The sequence below is a fragment of the Macaca fascicularis genome, chromosome 16 (genome assembly GCF_037993035.2).
Source record: "Macaca fascicularis isolate 582-1 chromosome 16, T2T-MFA8v1.1".
NCBI lineage: Eukaryota > Metazoa > Chordata > Mammalia > Primates > Cercopithecidae > Macaca > Macaca fascicularis.
Genome location: NC_088390.1, coordinates 59,314,500 through 59,336,155, shown reverse-complemented (window position 1 = coordinate 59,336,155; position 21,656 = coordinate 59,314,500). Strand labels below are relative to the sequence as shown.

Genomic DNA, 21,656 nt, shown 5'->3' with positions numbered 1-21,656 from the left:
GAGTAATGATTTTGCCAGGCAAGTAGAAAACAAAGCTGATTTCATTCATTTTATTCCTTGGGTACTGGTAGCTGGCAAAGCAGGTGTGGGCTACTGAATGCTTGGTACTTATTTACAAGGCTGCAGTAAATACTAAAAGCTTAGAATAACCACAGAACCTTGAAAACCAGCAACATATTAAACCTCACTATCCTGAAATTAAGGCAGTTTCTTAAGTGATATCTACTCAAGGATTGCAAAACAGTCTCAGCAGCAAAGAGATGAAAAATTCAGTAGTCTTTTATCCCTAACAAAAATCAGATTGACCTCCACAAAGAAAACGGGTTAGGAAAACCAGTTCTCGGCCTCATTTCCAAGGAGTCTGGTACAGCCAAGGGGAAAAGAGTTAAACTTTCTACTAAGCTATTATTTCCATAAATAGATTTCTCCCATCCTTCTATGGTACAAAGTATCACTCTGTACTCCCAACTCTTATAAGTCTTGCCTCTAAACTAAGCTAACCTGGGGCATGGGGTGGAGGAGGCGGAGGTAGGGGGAAAGACTGCAAGGAAGACCCCATCGGAGCCACAAGGACAGATGTAGGCAGCGTCCCACTGATATCATCTAGAAGAGAGAACAAAAGCAAGAGGTTCAGAAATGTGAGCACAGAATGAGCACGGTGAAGGCAGAGGAGAGGGAGAAGGACTATCAGGCTGCCCTCTGGGGCAGGATGGCCCAACCTTCACCCAGTCTTTTTGGACAGAGGGCAACAATCACCTTACTCTGGTTTGCTTTTGGAAAGCAGGGTAGTAAGGATATTCCTAATGCAGCCCAATAGCAGTGGGTTCAAGGCAAGATAAATGTAAATCGAATTAATATATGCACAGTATTACAGCATGCAGGTGAGACCCATTTAATTGCTTAGGGAGATGACGGGGTACTGAGAAAGAGCTAGGAAATAATTAAGTCATCATCGGAAACACAGAAGCGTGGTCGGCCCCCAGCAAAGAACAAGTCCCTGGAGCTCACCCTCCCACTAGGCAAGAAGGAGGAGAGGGGAAGAAACTATACCTAGGAGGCTGAGGCTTCTTCTTGGAGGAGGAGGGGGAGTTGGAGGGTGTGGAGAGGTCAGGCCCCGCTGAGAAATGTCCACATCCACAAGCGACACAGTTTCACCTGAGGGATTCATGGAGCAAGCAAGTTACAGAAGCGCCTTGCTCAAAGCTGACACAGAAAGCAAAGGGAAGCAAAGGGCAAGCAGGCGAGGCTGGGAGTCTGCTGCTCTCAGAAAGCTCAAAACCTAATGCCCCGAGGGCTGAAATCACCCCAACACCAGGAAGCCAATTTTTAAATTCTATCATTAAACCTTGGCCCTGTTAAGGGTCAAGGATTCTTTAGGACAAAACCATGGGACTGACAGTGGAAAACCATCTAATTCTGATTCCGTCACTGACTTACAACGTACCCTCAAACAAGAGGTCTTCTTTATCCAATGGAACCCACACCATTTATTTTTTCAGAACTGTGTATCAATTTCTGCCTTAGGAAGCAAGCCAAGTGGCTTGTTATATGCCCAAATAGACATGGAAAGCAAGGGCCAGAAAACCTAAGAACTGCACGGTAAGCGGAATATAGATAAAGTTCCCAATGTTAGTCCTAACTTCTTCCTAGAGGGCAGTCCATATCTTAATTTTCCAGAGTATTCACGCATAAGAGAATCTACCTGAATAAGATATCTGTTCTTAATAGCTGAGGCTACAAAGGCCGAAAGTACAATTTATATTCCTAAGAATTAACTACTTTCACAGTCAGACAAAAGTCAAGTAATCTAAGAGGCAGCTTCTCCATAGGAAGTTGGTGGGAGGAGGCACATGGCCTCTCTTCTTCCCAGCATGTCATGCAGTTCTGTTCCCTGCCATATATAAGACTCCTTGCCACCCAACTCTGTCTATTCCCTCTCCACTTGAGTCATGAGAGGATGAAGGGTATTTTATTAATATTAACACAAGCTGATAGCCAGGAATAGGGTTATTTTGGCAGGCCTGATCCACAGGTCAGAACTCAGAATTTCTCTAATTTAGCCCTTAGGGTGTTCCTTCCAACACCTTTTTTTTATTCAGGGCTGAATGAGTCCCTCGGCTAGTATTTTAATGTTTCCCCATTAAGAAAATGAGGTGACCAATATTTACCAAAAGGACAGAAACTGGATTTTCAGAACCTAAATACACAGTCTTTTTTTACAAAGGTCTTGAATATTAATTAAGATAAACAGAAAAGCTCTTCTAAAAGTCATCAGTGAGACCCGGTGCAGTGGCTCACGCCTGTAATTCCAACACTTTGGGAGGCCAAGGTAGGCGAATCACTTGCACTCAGGAGTTCAAGACCAGCCTGGGCAACATCGTAAGACCCCGTCTCCACAAAAATAAAAAAATTAGTCAGGTATGGTGGTGCATGCCTGTAGTCCCAGCTATTCTGGACTATGAGGAGGGAGGATCATTTGGGTCTAGGAAGTTGAGGCTGCAGTAAGCTGAGACTGCACCACTGCACTCCAGCCTGGGAGACAAAATGAGGCCCTGTGTCAAAAATAAACAAACAAAACTCATCAGTGGAAGTTCTAGAAAACTGGTACCAGACTCACCACACAGCTTGGTAATTGAGAGGCTGGCTGTCCAGAGCAATGCAATGGGGCCAGGCAAGCATGTTTCCTGACAGGCCAGAGCAGTCTAGACTGTTGGTAGGGCACTTAACATAAAGGATGTCATTCCAGAGGGCTGAGGCTGACCTGAACCTCAAACCACAAATGTAGGTAGTGTTCCTTTTTTTTTCAGACGGAGTCTCACTCTATCACTCAGGCTGGAGTGCAGTGGCAAAATCTCTGCTCACTGCAACCTCAGCCTCTCAGGTTCAAGCGATTCTCCTGCCTCAGCCTCCCGAGTAGCTGGACTACAAGGTATGTGGCACCATGCTCAGCTAATTTTTTGTATTTTTAGTAGAGATGGGGTTTCACACCATGTTGGCCAGGCTGGTCTGAAACTCCTGACCTCAGGTGATCCACTCACTTCAACCTCCCAAAGTGCTGGGATTACAAGCCTAAGCCACTGTGACCGCGACCAGCCATGTTCCTTACTTTAAGGAGGAAACAACTATTAACTAGAAAGACATGCTATCACAACATAAGATTTTTAAATTCTGGGCTTGGATAAGAACAGAGACCTCCTTCTCCACTACAGTAGATGTCTATACAGGTACCAATTCACTTGTTTTGACAGTTCACAGCAGTCTACCCAGCTGCAGGTCTCATTGGCCTGCTTAACATTTTCCTGGAAGCATCCATTCCCAAATCATATGTCTTCCAATCACCTTTTTGAGGGACATTATATCCAAAGGAGTTTGAGACTGAGATTTTTTTTTAAAGGCTTCTCAGTCACAACCAATGAGAAGTACTCAGTTTCTGAGACACAGGCAGTGTGGCAAAGCCCCACTTTTCTACAGCTTATTCATGCAGGAGCTTCACATGTGACTGACATAATAGAAGGTCTCCATCTCTGAAAAAGCTCCCTACGAAATGAGAAGGCAGTTACCCATCATCCAAAGGAGATTCTACAGTCTTCCTAGTTTAGCAACTGTGTTCCCTGCTGCAAGAGGGCAGACTTAAATTAGATACAATAAAGAACTCTAACAGCTGCAGGAACTGCAAGCCCCTAAAAAGACAAGAGCTCATGTAATCCCCTCTGCCCAAAAAAGTCTTCAAAAATAGACCAGATAATCATGGATCATTTTTATGAGATAACCCATGAACTCCCTTGGAAGCAGAGACAGAAACTGTATGACTTCTAGAGAGTCTTTTATGCACTGTAAGCCCATAAATTTGTAATTCCTAATTTTAATTTATATGAGATGACCCTGAGCTAAGCACTGCATAACTGCTAGGGCCACCCAGGTCACCCAATTACCAACAAGCAGCCTCTACCTCCAACTATAAAGCATCCAAAGTCAAGAACACATTCCATACCATAAAAATAGCCTCATCTCAAACCCACTAAGCATGGAATGAAGGAAATAACTGCAGACACGCCTACAGCTCCCTGTGACGCATCTGCAAGTGTTTCCCAACAGGTCTCAGAACACCCCTGTTTTCAGATGTCAGAAGACAGAAAGATATTACCCTTACCTGTGAACAGGGGGCTGAAGGAGACTGGAGAAAAGGCACTTTGAGTTCTTGTCAACCTGGGTTTCCTAGGGAGTGAGAAAGCAGAGAGGGAATAGAGGGGAGAAATGAACACATACGCATTTAAGTCACCACAACACTCAGTTCCAGATGCACTGAAAAATAAAGCAAACCCTAGTCGTTGTCAGCAACACTCTTGTAATAAAGCATAAAATAAAGGGGAAGAAGGAAATAATTAAGGCAATTCCTTAAATAGCTTTGGCTACAGAATTCACCAGCCTACAAAGCAATGAGAAATCCCTTTGGAGCTCACCATACCCAGTACATTAAAAGAGTAAAACACCTTGAGTGGTAATTAGCAAGTCCATTTCAAGAGGAAGGAAGTCTGATGCAGAGCTGACTTCCATCTGGGAGTCAAGAAAAAGGCTCTTGACCTGAACAGGCACCAGCTCAGAGCAGATTTTCCCTCTGGGCTTGCCTGTAGGATAGGTCATTCCAAAGTGAACCAGGGAACAGATTCTGACCTGAGAATAGCACTGTAGGATGCACATGCAGCCTTCAACCTTGAAGACCTCTGATTTCCGCACAATTGCCCCAAGGCATGAGTCAAAGCCATCAGCTAGCTACTAAGTGGGCCTCCTCAGATTAGGGGCTCTGCCTAGCACCCAAGAAGAGGGCCCATTCCTCTCTCTGAGCTGCCACTCACACGGCCCTCCCCATGACTTCTTGATGCTGTGCCAGGGAACCAGTCTGAAAACCCAGATCTTTTGGTTAATATACCAAAGATCACTTCTTACCACACTTTCAAGTGGCTTTTCAGCAATAAATGAAAGAAACTCGAAAGACTCCAATGAACACATTATGGTCGGAAGTGTGTTAAACTCAAAAAACTCACCTCAGAATGACTGAACTTGTCGAGGTGATAGAAATATAATATATGCTGGCCGAGCAGTGTCTCACAAGGTCAGGAGATCAAGACCATCCTGACTAACATGGTGAAACCCCATCTCTACTAAAAATACAAAAACTTAGCCGGGCGTGGTGGTGGGCGCCTGTAATCCCACCTACTTGGGAGGCTGAGGCAGGAGAATGGCATGAACCCGGGTGGTGGAGCTTGCAGTGAGCTGAGATCGCCCCTCTGCACTCCAGCCTGGGCGACAGAGTGAGACTCCGTCTCAAAAAATAAAAATAAAAATAAAAATAAAAAATAAAAATAAGAAATATGCTATATGCTGGCTGGGCACGGTGGCTCACACCTGTAATCCCAGCACTTTGGGAGGTCGAGGTGGGCAAATCACAAGGTCAGGAGTTCGAGACCAGCCTGGCCAACATGGTGAAAAACCCCGTCTCTACTAAAAATACAAAAATTAGCTGGGTGTGGTGGCGTGCACCTGTAATCCCAGCTACTCAGGAGGCTGAGGTACGAGAACTGCTTGAGCCCGGGAGGTGAAGGTTGCAGTGAACCAAGATCACGCCACTGCACTTCAGCCTAGGTGACAGAGTGAGACTCCATCTCAAAAAAAAAAAAAAAAAAAGGAAATATGCTATATGCTGATTATGGTAGAGATTATGATGACTATATATAAATTTGTCAAAATGAATAGAGCTGGACACTTAAAAGGGTAAATTTTGCAATATATAAATTATACCTCAGGCCCGGTGCAATGGCTCACACCTGTAATCCCAACACTTTGGGAGGCTGAGGTGGGCAGAATGCTTGAGCCCAGGAATTCGTGACCAGCCTGGGCAACATGGTGAAACTTTGTCTCTACAAAAAATACAAAAATTAGCTGGGCGTGGTGGTGTACACCTCTAGTCCCAGTTACTCAGGAGTGTGAGGTGGGAGGATCACCTGAACCTGGGAAGGTCAAGGCTGCAGTGAGTCATGATTGAGCTGCTGCATTCCAGCCTGGGTGACAGAGTGAGACCCTGTCTCAAAAATAAATAAATAATAAATAAATATTTATTTATTATTTTTTTTTATTTTTTATTGTTAACAATAAAACAGACTTAAAGAAAATCCTACCCCAGAATTAAGTGTCTGTCTCCTAGCATTGTAGCTGGCTCACCTTCCAAAAATACTCTTACCCAAAGGTCTAAATAGAACTTAAACTCTTTTCAACTATAAATTGCACCAATAAAGAGGGGCAAAAGCAAAGAAAATCCAAAATGAAATTCTATTTTAAATTATTTGATTTCAGAAGATGTTTATGCATTTATGTTTTAACATCGATGTCTGAGCTTCTCAGAATTCACTTCAAACAAAATTTTAAAACCATACCATGAAGATCTTATTCAGAAAGAGCTGAAACCCTGGTCCGTCTTTCTCTTGACCTAGCTTTACATTCCCTTGGCAACCTCTTCCGTACTTGAGGGGTCTGATGATCACGCTCACTATGAATATTCCACCCACAGCACCCACAGGAGAGGTGGCTACATAAAAATAAGATACGGCCACACAGTTGCTTTGCTCATAAAAGTGGCTCATGACTGCAGCTTAGTTCCAACAATCCAGAGGACTGGAATGCAATGTTAATTCCACTGGACATGAACTTTAGGACTGCTGAAGAGCTTCCAAGCTGATTTTTATTTGATAACTTGTGGGTACAACATTAAACCCAGCAAGTAGAAACCTAAAGCACTGGCCTTTCAAAAGGTTCACACCTCAGCCATTTGGCCGTTTGCCTCTTTTCAAAGGAAGCTGCATTACTCTGCCATCTGCCCATGCTGGGGACGAGTCTCTTCAGTGCCAAGCACTGAAGAACGGCAGGACCCAAATGCACACATCTTGCGGAGGCCTTCTCACTTCAGCTCATCTTCTCCCCCACCCCCGGCATTTTGAAGAAGAAAAATCATAGTTTCTAGGATCTAGAAAAAGAAAAACATCTGAATCCAGGGAGAGCTGTTCGAGAGTGCCAGAATGGTTTTTCCTGGCAAATAAGGGGGCTTCATAGCTGGATGCTTGGAAAGGTAAAAGGTCTAAAGTCTAGCAGGCTAAAAGGCTACTAATAAATAGGCATGCTTCTTTCTCTCTTTGGGAAGACAAGCCTAACTACAAACCCAAAGCAGTATCTGTCTCAAGCGTCCTGAGAGCATTCTAATGGCAGTCATTCATGAAACAACCAATCTAGATGACTATAAAAAAAAAAAAAACAACAAAGCAAGGTACTGATTAACATAAAATTGAGGATGGTGGTTACCAGGGGGAGGGATAAGATGTAATTAGAAAGCAACACTCTTCAAAGGTACTGATAACATTCTATTTGTTAAGTTTAGTGAAGGTAACTATGCTTGTATTTTATTATTATTAAAAGACATACACTTTATACATCCCCTTTTGTACACATGAACCATTTGGAATGATAAAAGGCCATTCTAAGCTGACACACTATATTTTGGAGAGCAATATAATGGAATTTCAGATAATATTTTAAACTAACCCTCTATACTACATTCCCATGCTATTTATTCTTCCCCAGATCACCTCAACAAGCATTAGGGTGCAAAGTTATACCCCTGTAACTTTGCCAGTAGGCCACTTTCATCTTAGCAGCAACAAAGACTGGAGGAGTAGGGTGGGATAAAACAGCATTTGGTGGGCTGTGCTTCAGGTGACACAAAAGGACAGGGCAGAAGGCCTCAGGCAAAGGTCTTTGAGACTAGCAGTCCTTTGTGTCAGCTAAGTTACTGCCTATGCTGTAGGTAACAAAAAAACAGGATGCCTCTGTCCATTTCTACCCTGCAAATTATTAACTGTACTACAACAGATTTATGGGATAAAGGAGTTAAAAGCATTAGATTAGACAGAACAACAACACATAGACGTAACCATTGGCCGGTTTTCAAATTCCTTGAAACCTAAAATAAAAACAGTGAAATAGTAATAACCTATTTGCCCATAAGTGCCCTGTACTGATGCCCTAAGACTTACACGTCCTTTTCTAAAGTAACTTCCAAATTAGGATGTCCAAATACCAGATTTTACGGCTCCAATGTACCTCTGCCCCTGCTAAAGCACACAGTGCCAAGACAGCCAGCCTGTGCCATTTCCAACACGTCATAAGCCAGTGTCTGTTCATGTGCTACAGGCACAAAAACCATGTGTTCATTTTTAGTTCCAATACACAGACATCTGTGCAGCAAGGTCAGATCCAAAACTCCATCATAAACCCACTAAAGAACCTATAGAGGGAACTTCCAGGGAAAAGCCAAGAGGCACGGTCCAAGGTCTAAAACCTTAGAAATGACGTTGGCAGAGAGAATGTTAAGGAGTAATTAGCACGGCACGGGACTCAAATGGACAGAGATTTTTTTTAAGCCCAGGAGTTCATTATAAAAGAGAGCTGCCAACCGCAACCACTTCATGGAAAAAATAGTTAAAAAGATCAATATTGTGTGGACCCAAAACCCAAACATAAAATCAGAACTTCCTCAACACACCATAAAATCATTTTGCTCTCAGCATATCATGCTATTACTCAAAAAGACCCCTTTAGACCTGAAGACCCAAGGATACAGTGAAAAAGGTTTCTCACGTCTGCCAGGTCTGTCCACGACAGCAGGGCCCCAAATGGATGCCAAAGCAGCCTGCCTCTCTTTCCAGAATTCTATCTTTCCATCCCCCACCAAATACATAGATAGGAAACCACTACAGAACCGTCCTCCATTTCTCCACCTCACTACCATGAAGACGGCCAGTAATAGCCTCATTTGTTAACTTGGTAAAAAACTAATCTTGAAAAGTGAACAAGGTACCTATTTCCAACCAAGTGTGTATTACATGATGATTCAAAATGGTCAGATCAAATTAGATCTCTCACCAAATCCAAAGGAAGGCAATCAGTTCAACATATGAGAAACAGACATGGGAACTCCACTGGTTTTCCTGAAATAGCAATGCTAGATTACACTGAGGACCACAGGCATCAAGCCCAGCTCTTTGAATTCCAACATATGTGTGTTATAAGCCCTAGCCCAGTTCCCCAGAACAGAAACCTGATTAGTTGCTGGGCCCATTTCTTTCTTTCTTTCTTTTTTAAAGAGATGGAGTCAGCCGGGCGCGGTGGCTCTGGCCTGTAATCCCAGCACTTTGGGAGGCTGAGGTGGGCAGACTGCCTGAGCTCAGGAGTTCGAGACCAGCCTGGGCAACACGGTGAAATGCAGTCTCTACTAAAATGCAAAAAATTAGCCAGGCGTGGTGGCATGCATCTGTAGTCCCAGCTACTCGGGAGGATGAGGCAGAAGAATTGCTTGAACCTGAGAGGCGGAGGTTGTAGTGAGCCAAGATTGGGCCACTGCGCTCCAGCACGGATGACAGAGCGAGACTACGTCTCCCAAAAAAAAAAAAAAAGAGAGATGGAGTCTGGTTCTGTTGCCCAGGCTGGAGTGCAGTGGCACATCATAGCTCACTGTGCCCTTAAACTCCTGGGCTCAAGTAATCCTCCTGCCTCTGCCTTCCAAGTATTGGGACTACAGGTGCGTACTACCACACCCAATTGGTGAACCCATTTCTTACCTCGCTTAAAAAGAGTTATCTAAATTGGCCCGGGGGTGGTGGCTCATGCCTGTAATCCCAGCACTTTGAGAGGCCAAGGCAGGCAGATCACCTGACGTCAGGAGTTCGGGACCAGTCTGGCCAACATGGCAAAACTCCAGCTCTACTAAAAATTAAAAATTAAAAAATTAGCCGGGCATGATGGTGTGCCCCTATAATCCCAGCCACTGGAGAGGCTGACGCAGGAGAATCGCTTGAACCCAGGAGGCGGAGGTTGCAGTAAGCCAAGATTGCACCACTGCACTCCAGCCTGGGCCACAGAGCAAGACTCCACCTCAAAACAAAAAACAAAACAAAAACAAATCTCTAAACTAACTCATACTACACTGAAGACAATATATCCATGTAGGTCCACTTACTAGACTCAAAAGCAACTAAAAGGAAGTTTTGCTTAGTGCTAAAATGTGGGAATTGTTAAACCTTCTAAAATGATTGTAGGAAGGCAGATGTTGAGAATAGCAAAGGGAATTATGCCCAGAGGTTACTGTAAAAGTCCCAAATTGTACAGCAAAGACTGTAGAAGCCCATAATTAACTCCAATCAACAATGAGGACAAAGGCATATACCCTTTGGCAAAAGACTGAAATTTCTCACCACTTCCAGGTCCTACCAATCAAAACAAGAGAAAAGCTAAAAATCCAACCTCATCCTCCCGCTATTGCGGACTTAGGAGGTGCAGATCCACAGAAATCACAACTACCCTGGCCAGACTCACCAAGTTTCTCACAGCTGCGAGGCTGCCAGCAAGACTGGCACATAGTAAGCTGTGGAAAAGCTCACAAGCAGCACCAAATCCTAAGCATTAAAAAATTTACCAGCTCAGTCTTATTACTTATCTTCTAAAAAGCACAAACTATTCCATCTAGATTTCTTCTCAACAATCTATTCTTATAAGGACAGGAACAAGACAGTCAACACTCACCCATTTTACAGATAGGGGAAAAAGGGAAGCATGAAGACAACAAATTTGGTCATCTCCCAGCTGATGTTGGAGTTTACATGGAATCTAGACTTTCACATTCTCTATACAGCATGCTGCCTCCAAACAGCAGTCAACTAAACGTTTATACACAAATACCTAGCTCTTCTCCAATTCATCAGAAAAAGCCCTTGGACCAAAAAATGTAATTCTCCAGTGCCCTGAACTAAGCTTCTTTGCAAAGCTACAGCCCAATTTGCTCTGCGGCAGAAATCTGTATTGTGCTTAGTGTGAGGGTTGGTGGCAGAGCAGCCAATGACCATTAAATTCTGCTTCCAAAGGCAAAAAACCGTATAATGTTATATGCCTTTTCCTCTTCCTAATCTGTTAGACGTAGCAGCTAATTTCACGCCACACCTCGTATTCGGCATCTCTGGAATCTCAGATGAACTCCTGGTCAACGTGGAACAAAGGCAAGACAAACCACAAGAAAATTAGCAACCTATCCTGTGTCATTACCCATAGCTTTAATCCCGCCCTCCCCTGCATCTGATGAAAATTTCATCTGTGCTGGTAAGTGGAGCATTGAATACAGAGCCTACCACAAAAAAGCTGTTTCAGCAGCCACACACCAAGATCTGAACTCCTAGCATGAATTCACTAGGAGGCAAAGGCAGAAACACTGGCCTACCTAAAGGGGCAACACACTGATTTCTTCAGAAAGTTTGGATTTGGCCTGATCTCCAAGACGAGTCCATGGCACAGCTGTTCAGAAAGGGCAAGAAAGCCAAATCCACCCAACATTTTCTTCTTGGAGTATCCAAGTTCCCTTGAAAAGAGAAGTCCATGAATGAGTGGTTCCCAGTCAGGATCAACTGGGGAGCTTTTAAAAAATTCAAACTCTTAGGCTTTTCAAAAAGCTCCCCAAGTGATCCTAGTTCACGGTAAGGTTATCACTTTATACCTGTTCTTTAGCTTTGGTTTATGGCTGCCAGTATGTCTCAAGAAGAATCCATCACGTAAACCACAACAAAACCAATTCCAATCTTTCTGAGAACCCGCTCAAAGAAGTACAAACCACAGTGGCAGTTACCACAACTGTTAGCAATTTCACTAACACCAAAGTTGACAGTTTTGTAAACCAACGCTACAGATCTAACACTGGATGCCAAAGATCAGTCCACCCCTCAGAAATGCAGGAAAAAAACTCAATGTCTACGTTTGGAATTTTCATCAACTGGCCTAGAACTCATGTACCTGTCTCTACCTTGTCTATGTCTTACTGGTAGTTAGAATTCTCAAATGGCCTTGAGAGAGCACAGAACTATTTTCTCGAGACAGGCTCTCACTCTGTCACGCAAACTGGAGTACAGTGGCATGATCACTATTCACTGCAACCTCCGCCTCCTGGGCTCCAGTGATCCTCCTCCCTCAGCCTCCCAAGTAGCTGAGACCACTCCCGGCTAATTTTTTATTTATTTTTTGTAGAAATAAGGGAATTTTTTTTTTTTTTTTTTTTTGTAGAGATGGGGTTTCGCATGTTGCCCAAGCTGGTCTCAAACTCCTGAGCTCAGGTTATCCGCCATCCTCGGCCTCCAAAGTGCTGGGATTACAGGTGTGAGCCACTGTGCCCAGTCTATTTTCTATTCTTACAGACAGTGGTCAGCACCCAAATTTGATATGCCAAGTTCATCTAAGGGAACAACCAGGAAAACATTAAAACTTTGAACAGATGTCCAATTGATTGCTGGCCTACAACTGCATTTGAAGATTCTCCTGTCATTTGCATGCATGAGTGTGAAGGGGGGTGCGGTGCTGCTACACAGAATAAGCAAGGCGGTCAAGATGCAACACCAGCTTTTTGCCCCAAAGGCCAAACATTTCCAGCAATCTCCCTTCCAGGGATAATGGCACACAGCCGCCTTGGAAAAACTTAAAAAGCTATGCCAGGGTGGGGATGGGGGGATGGTCTGAAACCATCTTCCAACAAGAGATGGAAACCAGCTCAGAAGTGTCATGGAGTGTGCACTCTTTAAGAGTGAAAGCTGTTTCCACAATTAGCTCTGACCTTATGCGAGATGTTATCACCTTTGGTACCAAGTCTCTGCCTCCTCCTGAAGACCCTATCTTAAGAACTGTCAGGATCGCGGTAGCAATAGATAAAAAGGGAAACCTAACAAGAAAAGGAAGTTTGTCAGCCAGCCCCCCGCCGGTCTCACCTCCCCGCGTCCAGCTCCCGGCCCGCAGAACCTCCCATGTCTGTCAGGCTCGCAGCTGAAGCAGCCAGCTCTCCAGAAGGCCTCTTGCCGGTCCCATCCCCACCGCCGGAGCCACCGTTGCAGCTCTTGGTGCGAAAGAGGCGACTGAGGCGGATTTTGAAGGAGCCCTTCCGAGAAGGACCCGCGAGTGGCCGGAGGGGCCCGGGAGGAGGCGGGGGCGGGGGAGGTTGCTGCTGCTGCTGCTGCTGCTCCCCTCTACTCAGGCGCCCCAGAGGGACCAAGTCCTGCAGCGGGAAGGGCACCGGAGGTAATTCAGGGCCTGGGGGCTGCAGCAGAAGCCGGCCGCCCCCTCCTCCTCCGCGACCCGGGCTGCTGAGCTCCTCTTCCGAGCAGCTGTTAGTCTCCAGGCTCTCGGCCTCCGATTCCAAGCCCTCCAGGACTAGCAGCGCGTCGCTCGTTTCCGTGGGGTCCTCCCCGGCCTGCGGGGCGACAGCAGGCGGCTGGGGCTGCGGAGGGGGCGGCTGAGGGGGACACGGGCACGGGCAGCAACCCCCACCGACTGTCTTGACCCCCGGCCCTGCCGGCTGCCCGAGCCCCAGAGCCGCCAACTGCGCCTCTAGTCCAGCCGCCGGGCCCCAGGTCCGCTCGAGCGCCAAGCCCGGCGGCAGGGCCTTGGGGTCCAGGGCACAGCGGTGCCGGGGACACAGCAGTTCCGAGGGTCCCGGCTCCGGGGCCGCCTCCACGTCCTCCTCCTCCGGCGGCCGACCCACGTTGCGGAACACCATCAGCTGCGGCGGCCGGGAGCCCCGCGGGCCGGGCCGCGCGAGGAAGGGTGGCGGCGGGGGGCCATGGCCCGGGGGCGGCGGCGGCGGGCCTGGCTCGGGGGCCGCCTCTCCATAGCCAAGGAGGCGGCTCAGGACGCGGTACGAAGCGGCCGCCGCCGCCGCCTCGCCATCCCGGAGCTCGGCCCCCTGCATCGGGGAGAGGGAGGGAGGAGGGCGGGCGGCTGGAAGCCGGGCTGGGGTGGGGACTAGGCCGGGCCCGGCCGGAGCCCCGCCCGCCGCGGCCCCCGGAGCGACAGCGCTAACGGCCGCCGCGGCCTCTGCCTCATAGAGGGGGGCGGGGGACGCGCGGAGCCCAGCGCGAGCCCAGGCCGCGCTCTGCCACCGCCGAGCACCGCCCCCCAAGGCGACGTCACTTCCGGAAGGGCTTAGCCACGCCACTTTCCCCAGGGCGTGCTCGCGCTGGCCTCCACGGCGAGTGACGTCGCGCGCGCCCCCGGCCGCTATTGGCAGTGAACTGTCTGTCGGCTGGCGTTGGTCTCCTTTCCCAGCGCTTGCTTTTCACTTCCTGGGCGCCCAGGCCCAGGCCATCCCATTCGGTAGAATGGAGAGGCCTTGGAAACTATGGTCTGGTCCTGGGAGAGAGCCGCTGGCCTTGGAAGCACATATGGTTCTCCCACCTATGCCGCTTTGCGATGTGTGACCTTGGCTGAGTCATTTCATCATTAATCTGTATCTCCCTCCTGGCACCCAGTGAATGTTTGTGGAATCACTACATGAATCGTGTTCTAGACCCAGTGCTGTACTGATAAATGTGTAACAACCAGCCGTCTGGGGGGAGAAAGGGAATGTATGCACATATATAGGTACATAAATTTGTCGTTAAGTTTTACTGACATAAAGGATGTGTAGTTCACAATTTACAAATAATAGCAAATTGGCAAATTCCATATAACTTTCTCACAGAATGCTTTCATTGATTTTTGCCAAACTCTGATAGGTAGACGAACTGTGATTGCAGTTGACCAAGGAGTGTAATTGTAAACGTGAATGTTGGTTGATACAAGTGAAAAAGACAAAACGTAACCGGATTGTCAATGATGGGAGCAACTTCTTTGCTGAGTCAGAAAACGGTTTCAAATACTGGAAGAATATTTACTCAATTTTTGTGCTATTCATAATGTAACGGGTACAGACAACACATTAAGTTTTTGTTGTTGTTGTTGAGATGGAGTCTTGCTCTGTTGCCCAGGCTGGAGTGCAATGGCGCGATCTTGGCTCACTGCAACCTCTGCCTCCCGGGTTCAAGCAATTCTCCTGTCTCGCTCCAGGTAATTTTTTGTATTCTTAGCAGAGACAGGGTTTCACCATGTTGGCCAAGGTGGTTTTGAACTCCTGACCTCAGGTGATCCACCCGCCTCGGCCTCCCAAAATGCTGGGATTACAGGCATAAGCCACCATGCCCGGCCTTCTTATCTGTTATATAGGGATAAGGATTGCAACTTTGCTTACTTGCAGGCATGTTGTGAGGATCAAATAAGGTCAAGCTTTTTGTGTGGAGGAGGTGAGACTGGAGGCAGGGAGCCCACTGAAATAGTCCCAGTGGGAGATATTGAGAAATACAAGGGAAAAGGAGGAAGGATTAGCCGCAGAACTCAGTGACTTCGATACCTGAGGGTGCATTGAGGGGAAGAGGGTGGAGGGTTGAGTCCTGCAACCAGATGGACCTTTTCAGAATGGAAGTGTGTTCATAGCCTGTGATTATAATTGCTCATGGTTTCCCAATGTTCTTAGGCTAATGTGTGATCTTGTGATCTGACCCCTGTGTGATCCAACTCCTGCCTCTCTAGCCACATCCCCCGCTAAGCTCCACCTTGTTCTCTCTTCCCTGCATTCCCATCAGCCTTGCGGCAGGCTCCCACACATGTGGGCATTGCATAAGCTATTTCCTTTTCTTGCAAGACTTTTCTCTTTTTGCTTAGTAAACTCCTACTCATCCTTCAGATTGAACTCACTCCTCACTACCTTAGGGAAATCTCCCTGCCTGGGCACTTCTTCCTCCCCAGGCTCTGAGATCATTCCTTTGTTGCACTTACTTGCACAGGTGTAATTTGCAATCTGTCTGTGGGGTCAGTTGATTAAAAGCAGTCCTCCCTACTAAACTGTAAATTCTATGAGGGCAGAAGCCATGTTTGCTTTTTGCCCCTTGTGGACTCTCCAGTGCCAAGGACAGTGCCTCGAATTGTTGTTCAACCTTAAGCCCTGTGAGAGGCTCCTGAGACAAATTCTGCACAACAGAATTATCTTTCCTCACACATAAAGAGACAAACTGAAACTCACTGAGTTATTTAGCTAGAGTCACTCAGTTCAAAAGGATGCAGTGAAAATCAAAACCAGTTCTGACTCCAGAGAGTTCATTCTCTTTCCCTGGCTGCCTCTCAGGTGTCACTCAGGTTTCTGAAGAAAAGAAGAGTGATTGAGAGGGGCATGTTTACTCACGTCTGTAATTCCCGCACTTTGGGAGGCCAAGGCAGGTCGTGGATCACTTGAAGCCAGTTTAACGCCAGCCTGGGCAACATAGCAACACTCTGCCTCTACAAAAAAATTTAAAATTAGCCAGGCATGGTGGTGTGCCCAAATGTGGTCTCAGCCACTCAGGAGGCTGAGGCAGGAGGATTGCTTGAACCCAGGAGGTGGAGACTGCAGTGAGCTGAGATAACACCACTGCACTCCAGCCTGGGTGACAGAGCAAGACCCTGTCTCTATATAGATAAATGAATAAAATAAGAGAAATTGCTATAGAATCACACAACACCTGAGGCCTAAGAAGACTACCCAAGATCCCTAGCTTTCTGTCTGAGAAATTCTCTGGCCTCAGAGCCCATTACAAGCCGATTACAGGCAAAGTCCGTGGCTCTTCATCGCCCTCTGCTGTCCAGCTGCTTTCCTGGCCACAGAAGAAGTGGACTATGTCGGTTATCTGGAGTATCTCTACTTGCACAGAGTGCACAGAGGTACCGGGGAACACCCCAGAGCTCTTTCCAAGGCAGGGCAAGCCAGGGGGTAGACTTTTCCCATTTCCATAATTGTCCGTTTCCGTAGCCCAGATCCTGGAAAAAACATTGAAAGTTAAATTCCGAGCAAAGAAAATGTATCTTTGCATTTGTATGACTTGAATTTGTGTTGGGTTTTTTGTTTGAGACAGAGTTTCATTCTTTTTTTGTTGTTGTTTAGATGGAAGTTTGCTCTTGTTGACCAGGCTGGAGTGCAATGGCGCTATCTTGGCTCACTGCAACCTCCGCCTCCCAGGTTCAAGCAGTTTTCCTGCCTCAACTTCCCGAGTAGCTGGGATTACAGGCATGTGACACCACGCCCAGCTAATTTTATATTTTTAGTAGAGACAGGGTTTCTCCATGTTAGTCAGCCTTGTCTCGAACTCCTGAGCTCATTGATCCGCCTGCCTGAGCCTCCCAAAGTGCTGGGATTACAGGCGTGAGCCACCGCGCGAACCTCAGAGTTTCATTCTTGTTGCCCAGGCTGGAGTGCAATGGTATGATCTCGGCTCACTGCAAACTCCGCCTCCTGGTTTCAAGTGATTCTCCTGCCTCAGCCTCCTGAGTAGCTGAGATTACAGTCTCATGCCACCAGGCCCAGCTAATTTTTTTGTTTTTAGTAGAGACAGGGTTCCACCATGTTGACCAGGCTGGTCTCAAACTCCTGACCTCAAGTGATCCACCTGCCTCAGCCTCCCAAAGTGCTGGGATTACAGGCGTGAGCCACTGCACCCTGCCAAATTTGTGTTTATTGAGCTGACTTTATGTCTAAATATACCTCTTTCACTGAGCACTATAAAAGTGGTCCTCAGCCGAGCATGGTGGCTCAAGCCTATAATCCCAGCACTTTGGGAGGCCAAGGTAGGCGGATCACTTGAGCCTGGGAGTTTGTGACCAGGTTGGGCAACAAAGAGACCCAATGTTGTGAGGATGTTGTGAGACCTCGTCTCTACAAAAAATAAAAAAAATTAGTTGGGCATGGTGGCATGCACCTGTAATCCCAGCTACTTGGGAGGCTGAGGCAGGAGAATCTTGAGCCTGGGAGGCAGAGGTGGAGTGAGCTGTGTTCATGCCACTGCACCCCTGCCTGGATGACAGAGTGAGAGACCCTGTCTCAAAAAAGTAAAAATAGAAAATAAGTTGGGCACAGTGGCTCATGCCTATAATCCCAGCACTTTGGGAGATTTAAGTGCTCAGATCACTTGAGCCCAGGAGTTTGAGACCAGCCAGGGCAACAAGGCAAAACCCCATCTCTATCCCTCGCCAAAAAAAAAAAATATATATATATATATATGTATATGTATTTACCCAGGTATGATGGCATGCACCTGTAGTCTCAGCTACTTGGGAAGCTAAGATGGAAGGATCCATTAAGTAAGTCCTGGAGGTGGAGGCTGCAGTGAGCTGTGATTGTGCCACTGCACTTTAGTCTGGGTGATAGACGCTCCAGCTTGGGTGACTGAGCAAGACCCTGTCTCAAAAAAAATAAAAAAGTGGTCCCTACAGAGGAGTACTAGTTTAAAACTTTTATGAAGGATGACGTAGAGAATTTAAGGTCTTGGCCAGTCACGGTGGCTCACGCCTGTAATCCCAGCACTCTGGGAGGCTGAGGCTGGTGGATCACCTGAGCTCAGGAGTTTGTGACCAGCCTGGTCAACAGGGTGAAACCCAATCTCTACTAAAAAATACAAAAAATTAGCCGGGCATGGAGGTGTGTGCCTGTAATTCCAGCTACTCAGGAGGCTGAGGCAGGAGAATCGCTTGAATCCGCTAGGTGGAGGTTGCAGCGAGCTGAGATCGTGACGCTGCACTCCAACCTGGGTGACAGAGTGAGACTCCATCTCAAAAAAATAAAGAGAATTTAAAGTCTGGCACAGTGGCTCACACATGTAATCCTAGCACTTTGGGAGGCCAAGGTAGGAGGATCACTTGAGCCCAGGAGTTCGAGACCACCCTAGACAACATAGTGAGACCTTGTCTCCATAAATTCTTTTTTTTTTTTTTTTTTTTTTGAGATGTTCCGTCTCTCTGTTGCGCAGGCCGGAGTGCAGTGACGCGATCTCAGCTCACTGCAACCTCTGCCTCCTGGGTTCAAGCAGTTTTCTGCCTCAGCCTCCCGAGTAGCTGGAATCACAGGTGTTCACCACCATGCCTGGCTAATTCTTTTATATTTTTAGTAGAGACGGGGTTTCACCATCTTGGCCAGGCTGGATCTTTTCTTCTTTTCTTTTTTTTTTGAGACGGAGTCTTGACCTGTTGCCCAGGCTGGAGTGCAAGTGGTGCAATCTCGGCTCACTGCAAGCTCCACCTCCTGGATTCATACCATTCTCCTGCCTCAGCCTCCTGAGTAGCTGGGACTACAGGCGCCCGCCACCATGCCTGGCTAATTTTTTTGTATTTTTAGTAGAGACAGGGTTTCATTGTGTTAGCCAGATGGTCTCGATCTCCTGACCTCGTGATCTGCCCGCCTCAACCTCCCAAAGTGCTAGGATTACAGGTGTGAGCCACTGTGCCCAGCTTTTTTTTTTTTAATTAGCCAGGTATGGTGGCACATGCCTGTAGTCCCAGCTACTCAGGAGGCTGAGGTGGGAGGCTCACTTGAGCCTGGGAGGCTGAGGCTGTAGTAAGCCATGATCTCACCACTGCCCTTCAGCCTGGCGATAGAGCAAGACCCTGCCTCAAAACAAAAAAAATGATAAAGAATCCAAGGAATTTCTGAGATTCATTTGGTCATTCAACAATGGGCTAGGTTTGGGGATGCAGTAATAAATGAGACAGACACAATCCCTGCCCCTCTGGACTTTGTGGTTGGTCTAGTTAGTCTTAATCATGCCACTTTCTGAATATATGAGCAAACGCAAATAATTAAACATCTCCAAACCTGTGTTTCATTTGTAAAAATGGGTCAGTAATAATCCCCCCTTGACATGGCTATTGTGGGGAATTAAATGAAAACTTACATGTAAAGGTACTTAATAAATTCTGCAGTGCTATACAAATGTTAGTTAATACATTTTTTCCCAAGAAGCTTTTCATGATAATAACTTAATACATTTTTTCCCAAGAAGTTTTTCATGGTAATAAGTTACTATTGTCTTCACCCAGTGTGAAGTAACCAGTAATAAATAACAGTAACCAGTAATAAATACCAAGAAATGGAATAAATCACTCTCAGAAAGGCCAAAGAAAGAGCTATGGATGTGCAATACAGGTTTCTGCTCCCAGCAGTACCACTAACTGGCTGGTTGACCTCATGAATGTCACTTTCCCTTCAGTGTTTTAGTTTCCTAATTTGTTTTTTAAAAAAAACAAAAAACCGTCTGGGCTGTGGGCCCTGCTAGTTTGCCATCATAGAGATTCCCCTGGGGGCTTGTCCTCTAGCCCCCCCCTGTCCCCACAGCCTTGGCACTCCCACTCAGGTTGCACAGCACAATTGTTCTTTGCAAGGCTGGGCACGGTGGCTCACACCTGTAATCCCCGCACTTTGGGAGGTTGAGGCATGCAGATCACCTGAGTTCAGGTTTCAAGATCAGCCTAGCCAACATGGTGAAACACCATCTCTACTAAAAATACAAAAATTAGCCAAGCGTGGTGGCGCACGCCTGTACTCCCAGCTACTTGGGAGGCTGAGGCAGGAGAATCACTTGAACCTGGGAGGCAGAGGTGGCAGTGAGCTGAGATTGTGCCACTGTGCTCCAGCCTGGGCAACAGAACAAGACTCCAAGAAAAAAGAATTGTTGTTTGCAGAGGTCAACTGGAAAGCAAGGGACATTTTTGGCAACCACCACTCATCCCTTCCTACATACACTCAATGATCTTGGACATCAAAGGTTCAAGACATTGGGGGTTTGGAGGGGGCTCGAAGGGAAGAAGCCAAGAGATGGCCTGTGCCTGCGGGGCCAGATTGCCTCGTGAAGCAGGAAGCCCATCATCGATGGAAAAGTGATGGGTGGGCAGGCAGGAGCTTTGTTCTGTGGCTTCCCCAAGAATCCATGCCCTTCCGGATCCAAGGAGGCTGGCTCAGACAGCACTGACTCGGGGCCCCCCAGTTACTGTGCCTAGCTGCAGAAAGGAGGTGAGGGGTAAGAAAACAGGAAAAAGCAAGAGAGAGTAGCCACAGTTTTCATGAAGAAAAGGAGAAGGAGCCAGGTGCGGTGGCTCACACTTGTAATCCTAGCACTTTGGGAGGCTGAGGCAGGTGGATCACTTGTCAGGAATTCGAGATCAGCCTGGCCAACATGGTGAAGGCCCCATCTTCACTAAAAAAATACAAAAAAAAAAAAAAAAAATTAGCCGACCATGGTGGCACATGCCTGTAGTCCCAGCTACTCAGGAAGCTGAAGCAGGAGAATCGCTTGAACCCAGGAGGCAGAGGTTGCAGTGAGCCGAGATCACGCCACTGCACTCCAGCTGGGTGGACAAAGAAAGAATCTATCTCAAAAAAAAAAAAAAGGTAGAACTTAGAATGACAAAATGAAGGTTTAAGAAGTAGAGGCGGCCGGGCGCGGTGGCTCAAGCCTGTAATCCCAGCACTTTGGGAGGCCGAGACGGGCAGATCACGAGGTCAGGAGATCGAGACCATCCTGGCTAACACAATGAAACCCCGTCTCCACTAAAAATACAAAAAAATTAGCCGGGCGTGGTGGCGGCGCCTGTAGTCCCAGCTACTCGGGAGGCTGAGGCAGGAGAATGGCGGGAACCCGGGAGGCGGAGCTTGCTGTGAGCCGAGATCGCGCCACTGCACTCCAGCCTGGGCGACAGAGCGAGACTCCGCCTCAAAAAAAAAAAAAAAAAAAAAAAAAAAGAAGTAGAGGCAAAACTGTGTTCACTGTCTTCTCCATGCCCGCCTCTCTCCCGCCACCATTGCCGCTGTGCTTGTCGACTTTGCGGTTCAGAAGGAGGCCTGGGTTGTGGGGCGGACACCTGGGTGGAGTCTCCAGCTCTGTCACAAACAACACCACTGTGGTTCTAGGGAAGTCCCT

The 21,656-nt window shown here is 47.1% G+C and overlaps 1 protein-coding gene across 6 annotated transcripts in view; it reads right to left on the bottom strand.

The window, feature by feature from the left end:
* SOCS7 (suppressor of cytokine signaling 7) overlaps nt 1-14,029 on the bottom strand; it is a 58,718-nt gene extending 44,689 nt beyond the window's left edge. The window contains exons 1-5 of one of the 6 annotated variants that reach the window (XM_005583957.5): nt 12,840-14,029; nt 11,312-11,449; nt 4,151-4,215; nt 1,051-1,155; nt 502-603 (exon numbers count right to left, since the gene is read on the bottom strand). In XM_005583957.5, the coding sequence (XP_005584014.2) occupies nt 502-603; nt 1,051-1,155; nt 4,151-4,215; nt 11,312-11,449; nt 12,840-13,816 (1,387 nt within the window). In that variant the 5' untranslated portion in view covers nt 13,817-14,029. The remainder of the gene's footprint in view (nt 1-501; nt 604-1,050; nt 1,156-4,150; nt 4,216-11,311; nt 11,450-12,839) is intronic. The other 5 variants (XM_005583959.3, XM_005583958.5, XM_005583960.5 and 2 more) reach the window with 5 other exon arrangements.
* Between the last annotated feature and the right edge of the window lie 7,627 nt (nt 14,030-21,656).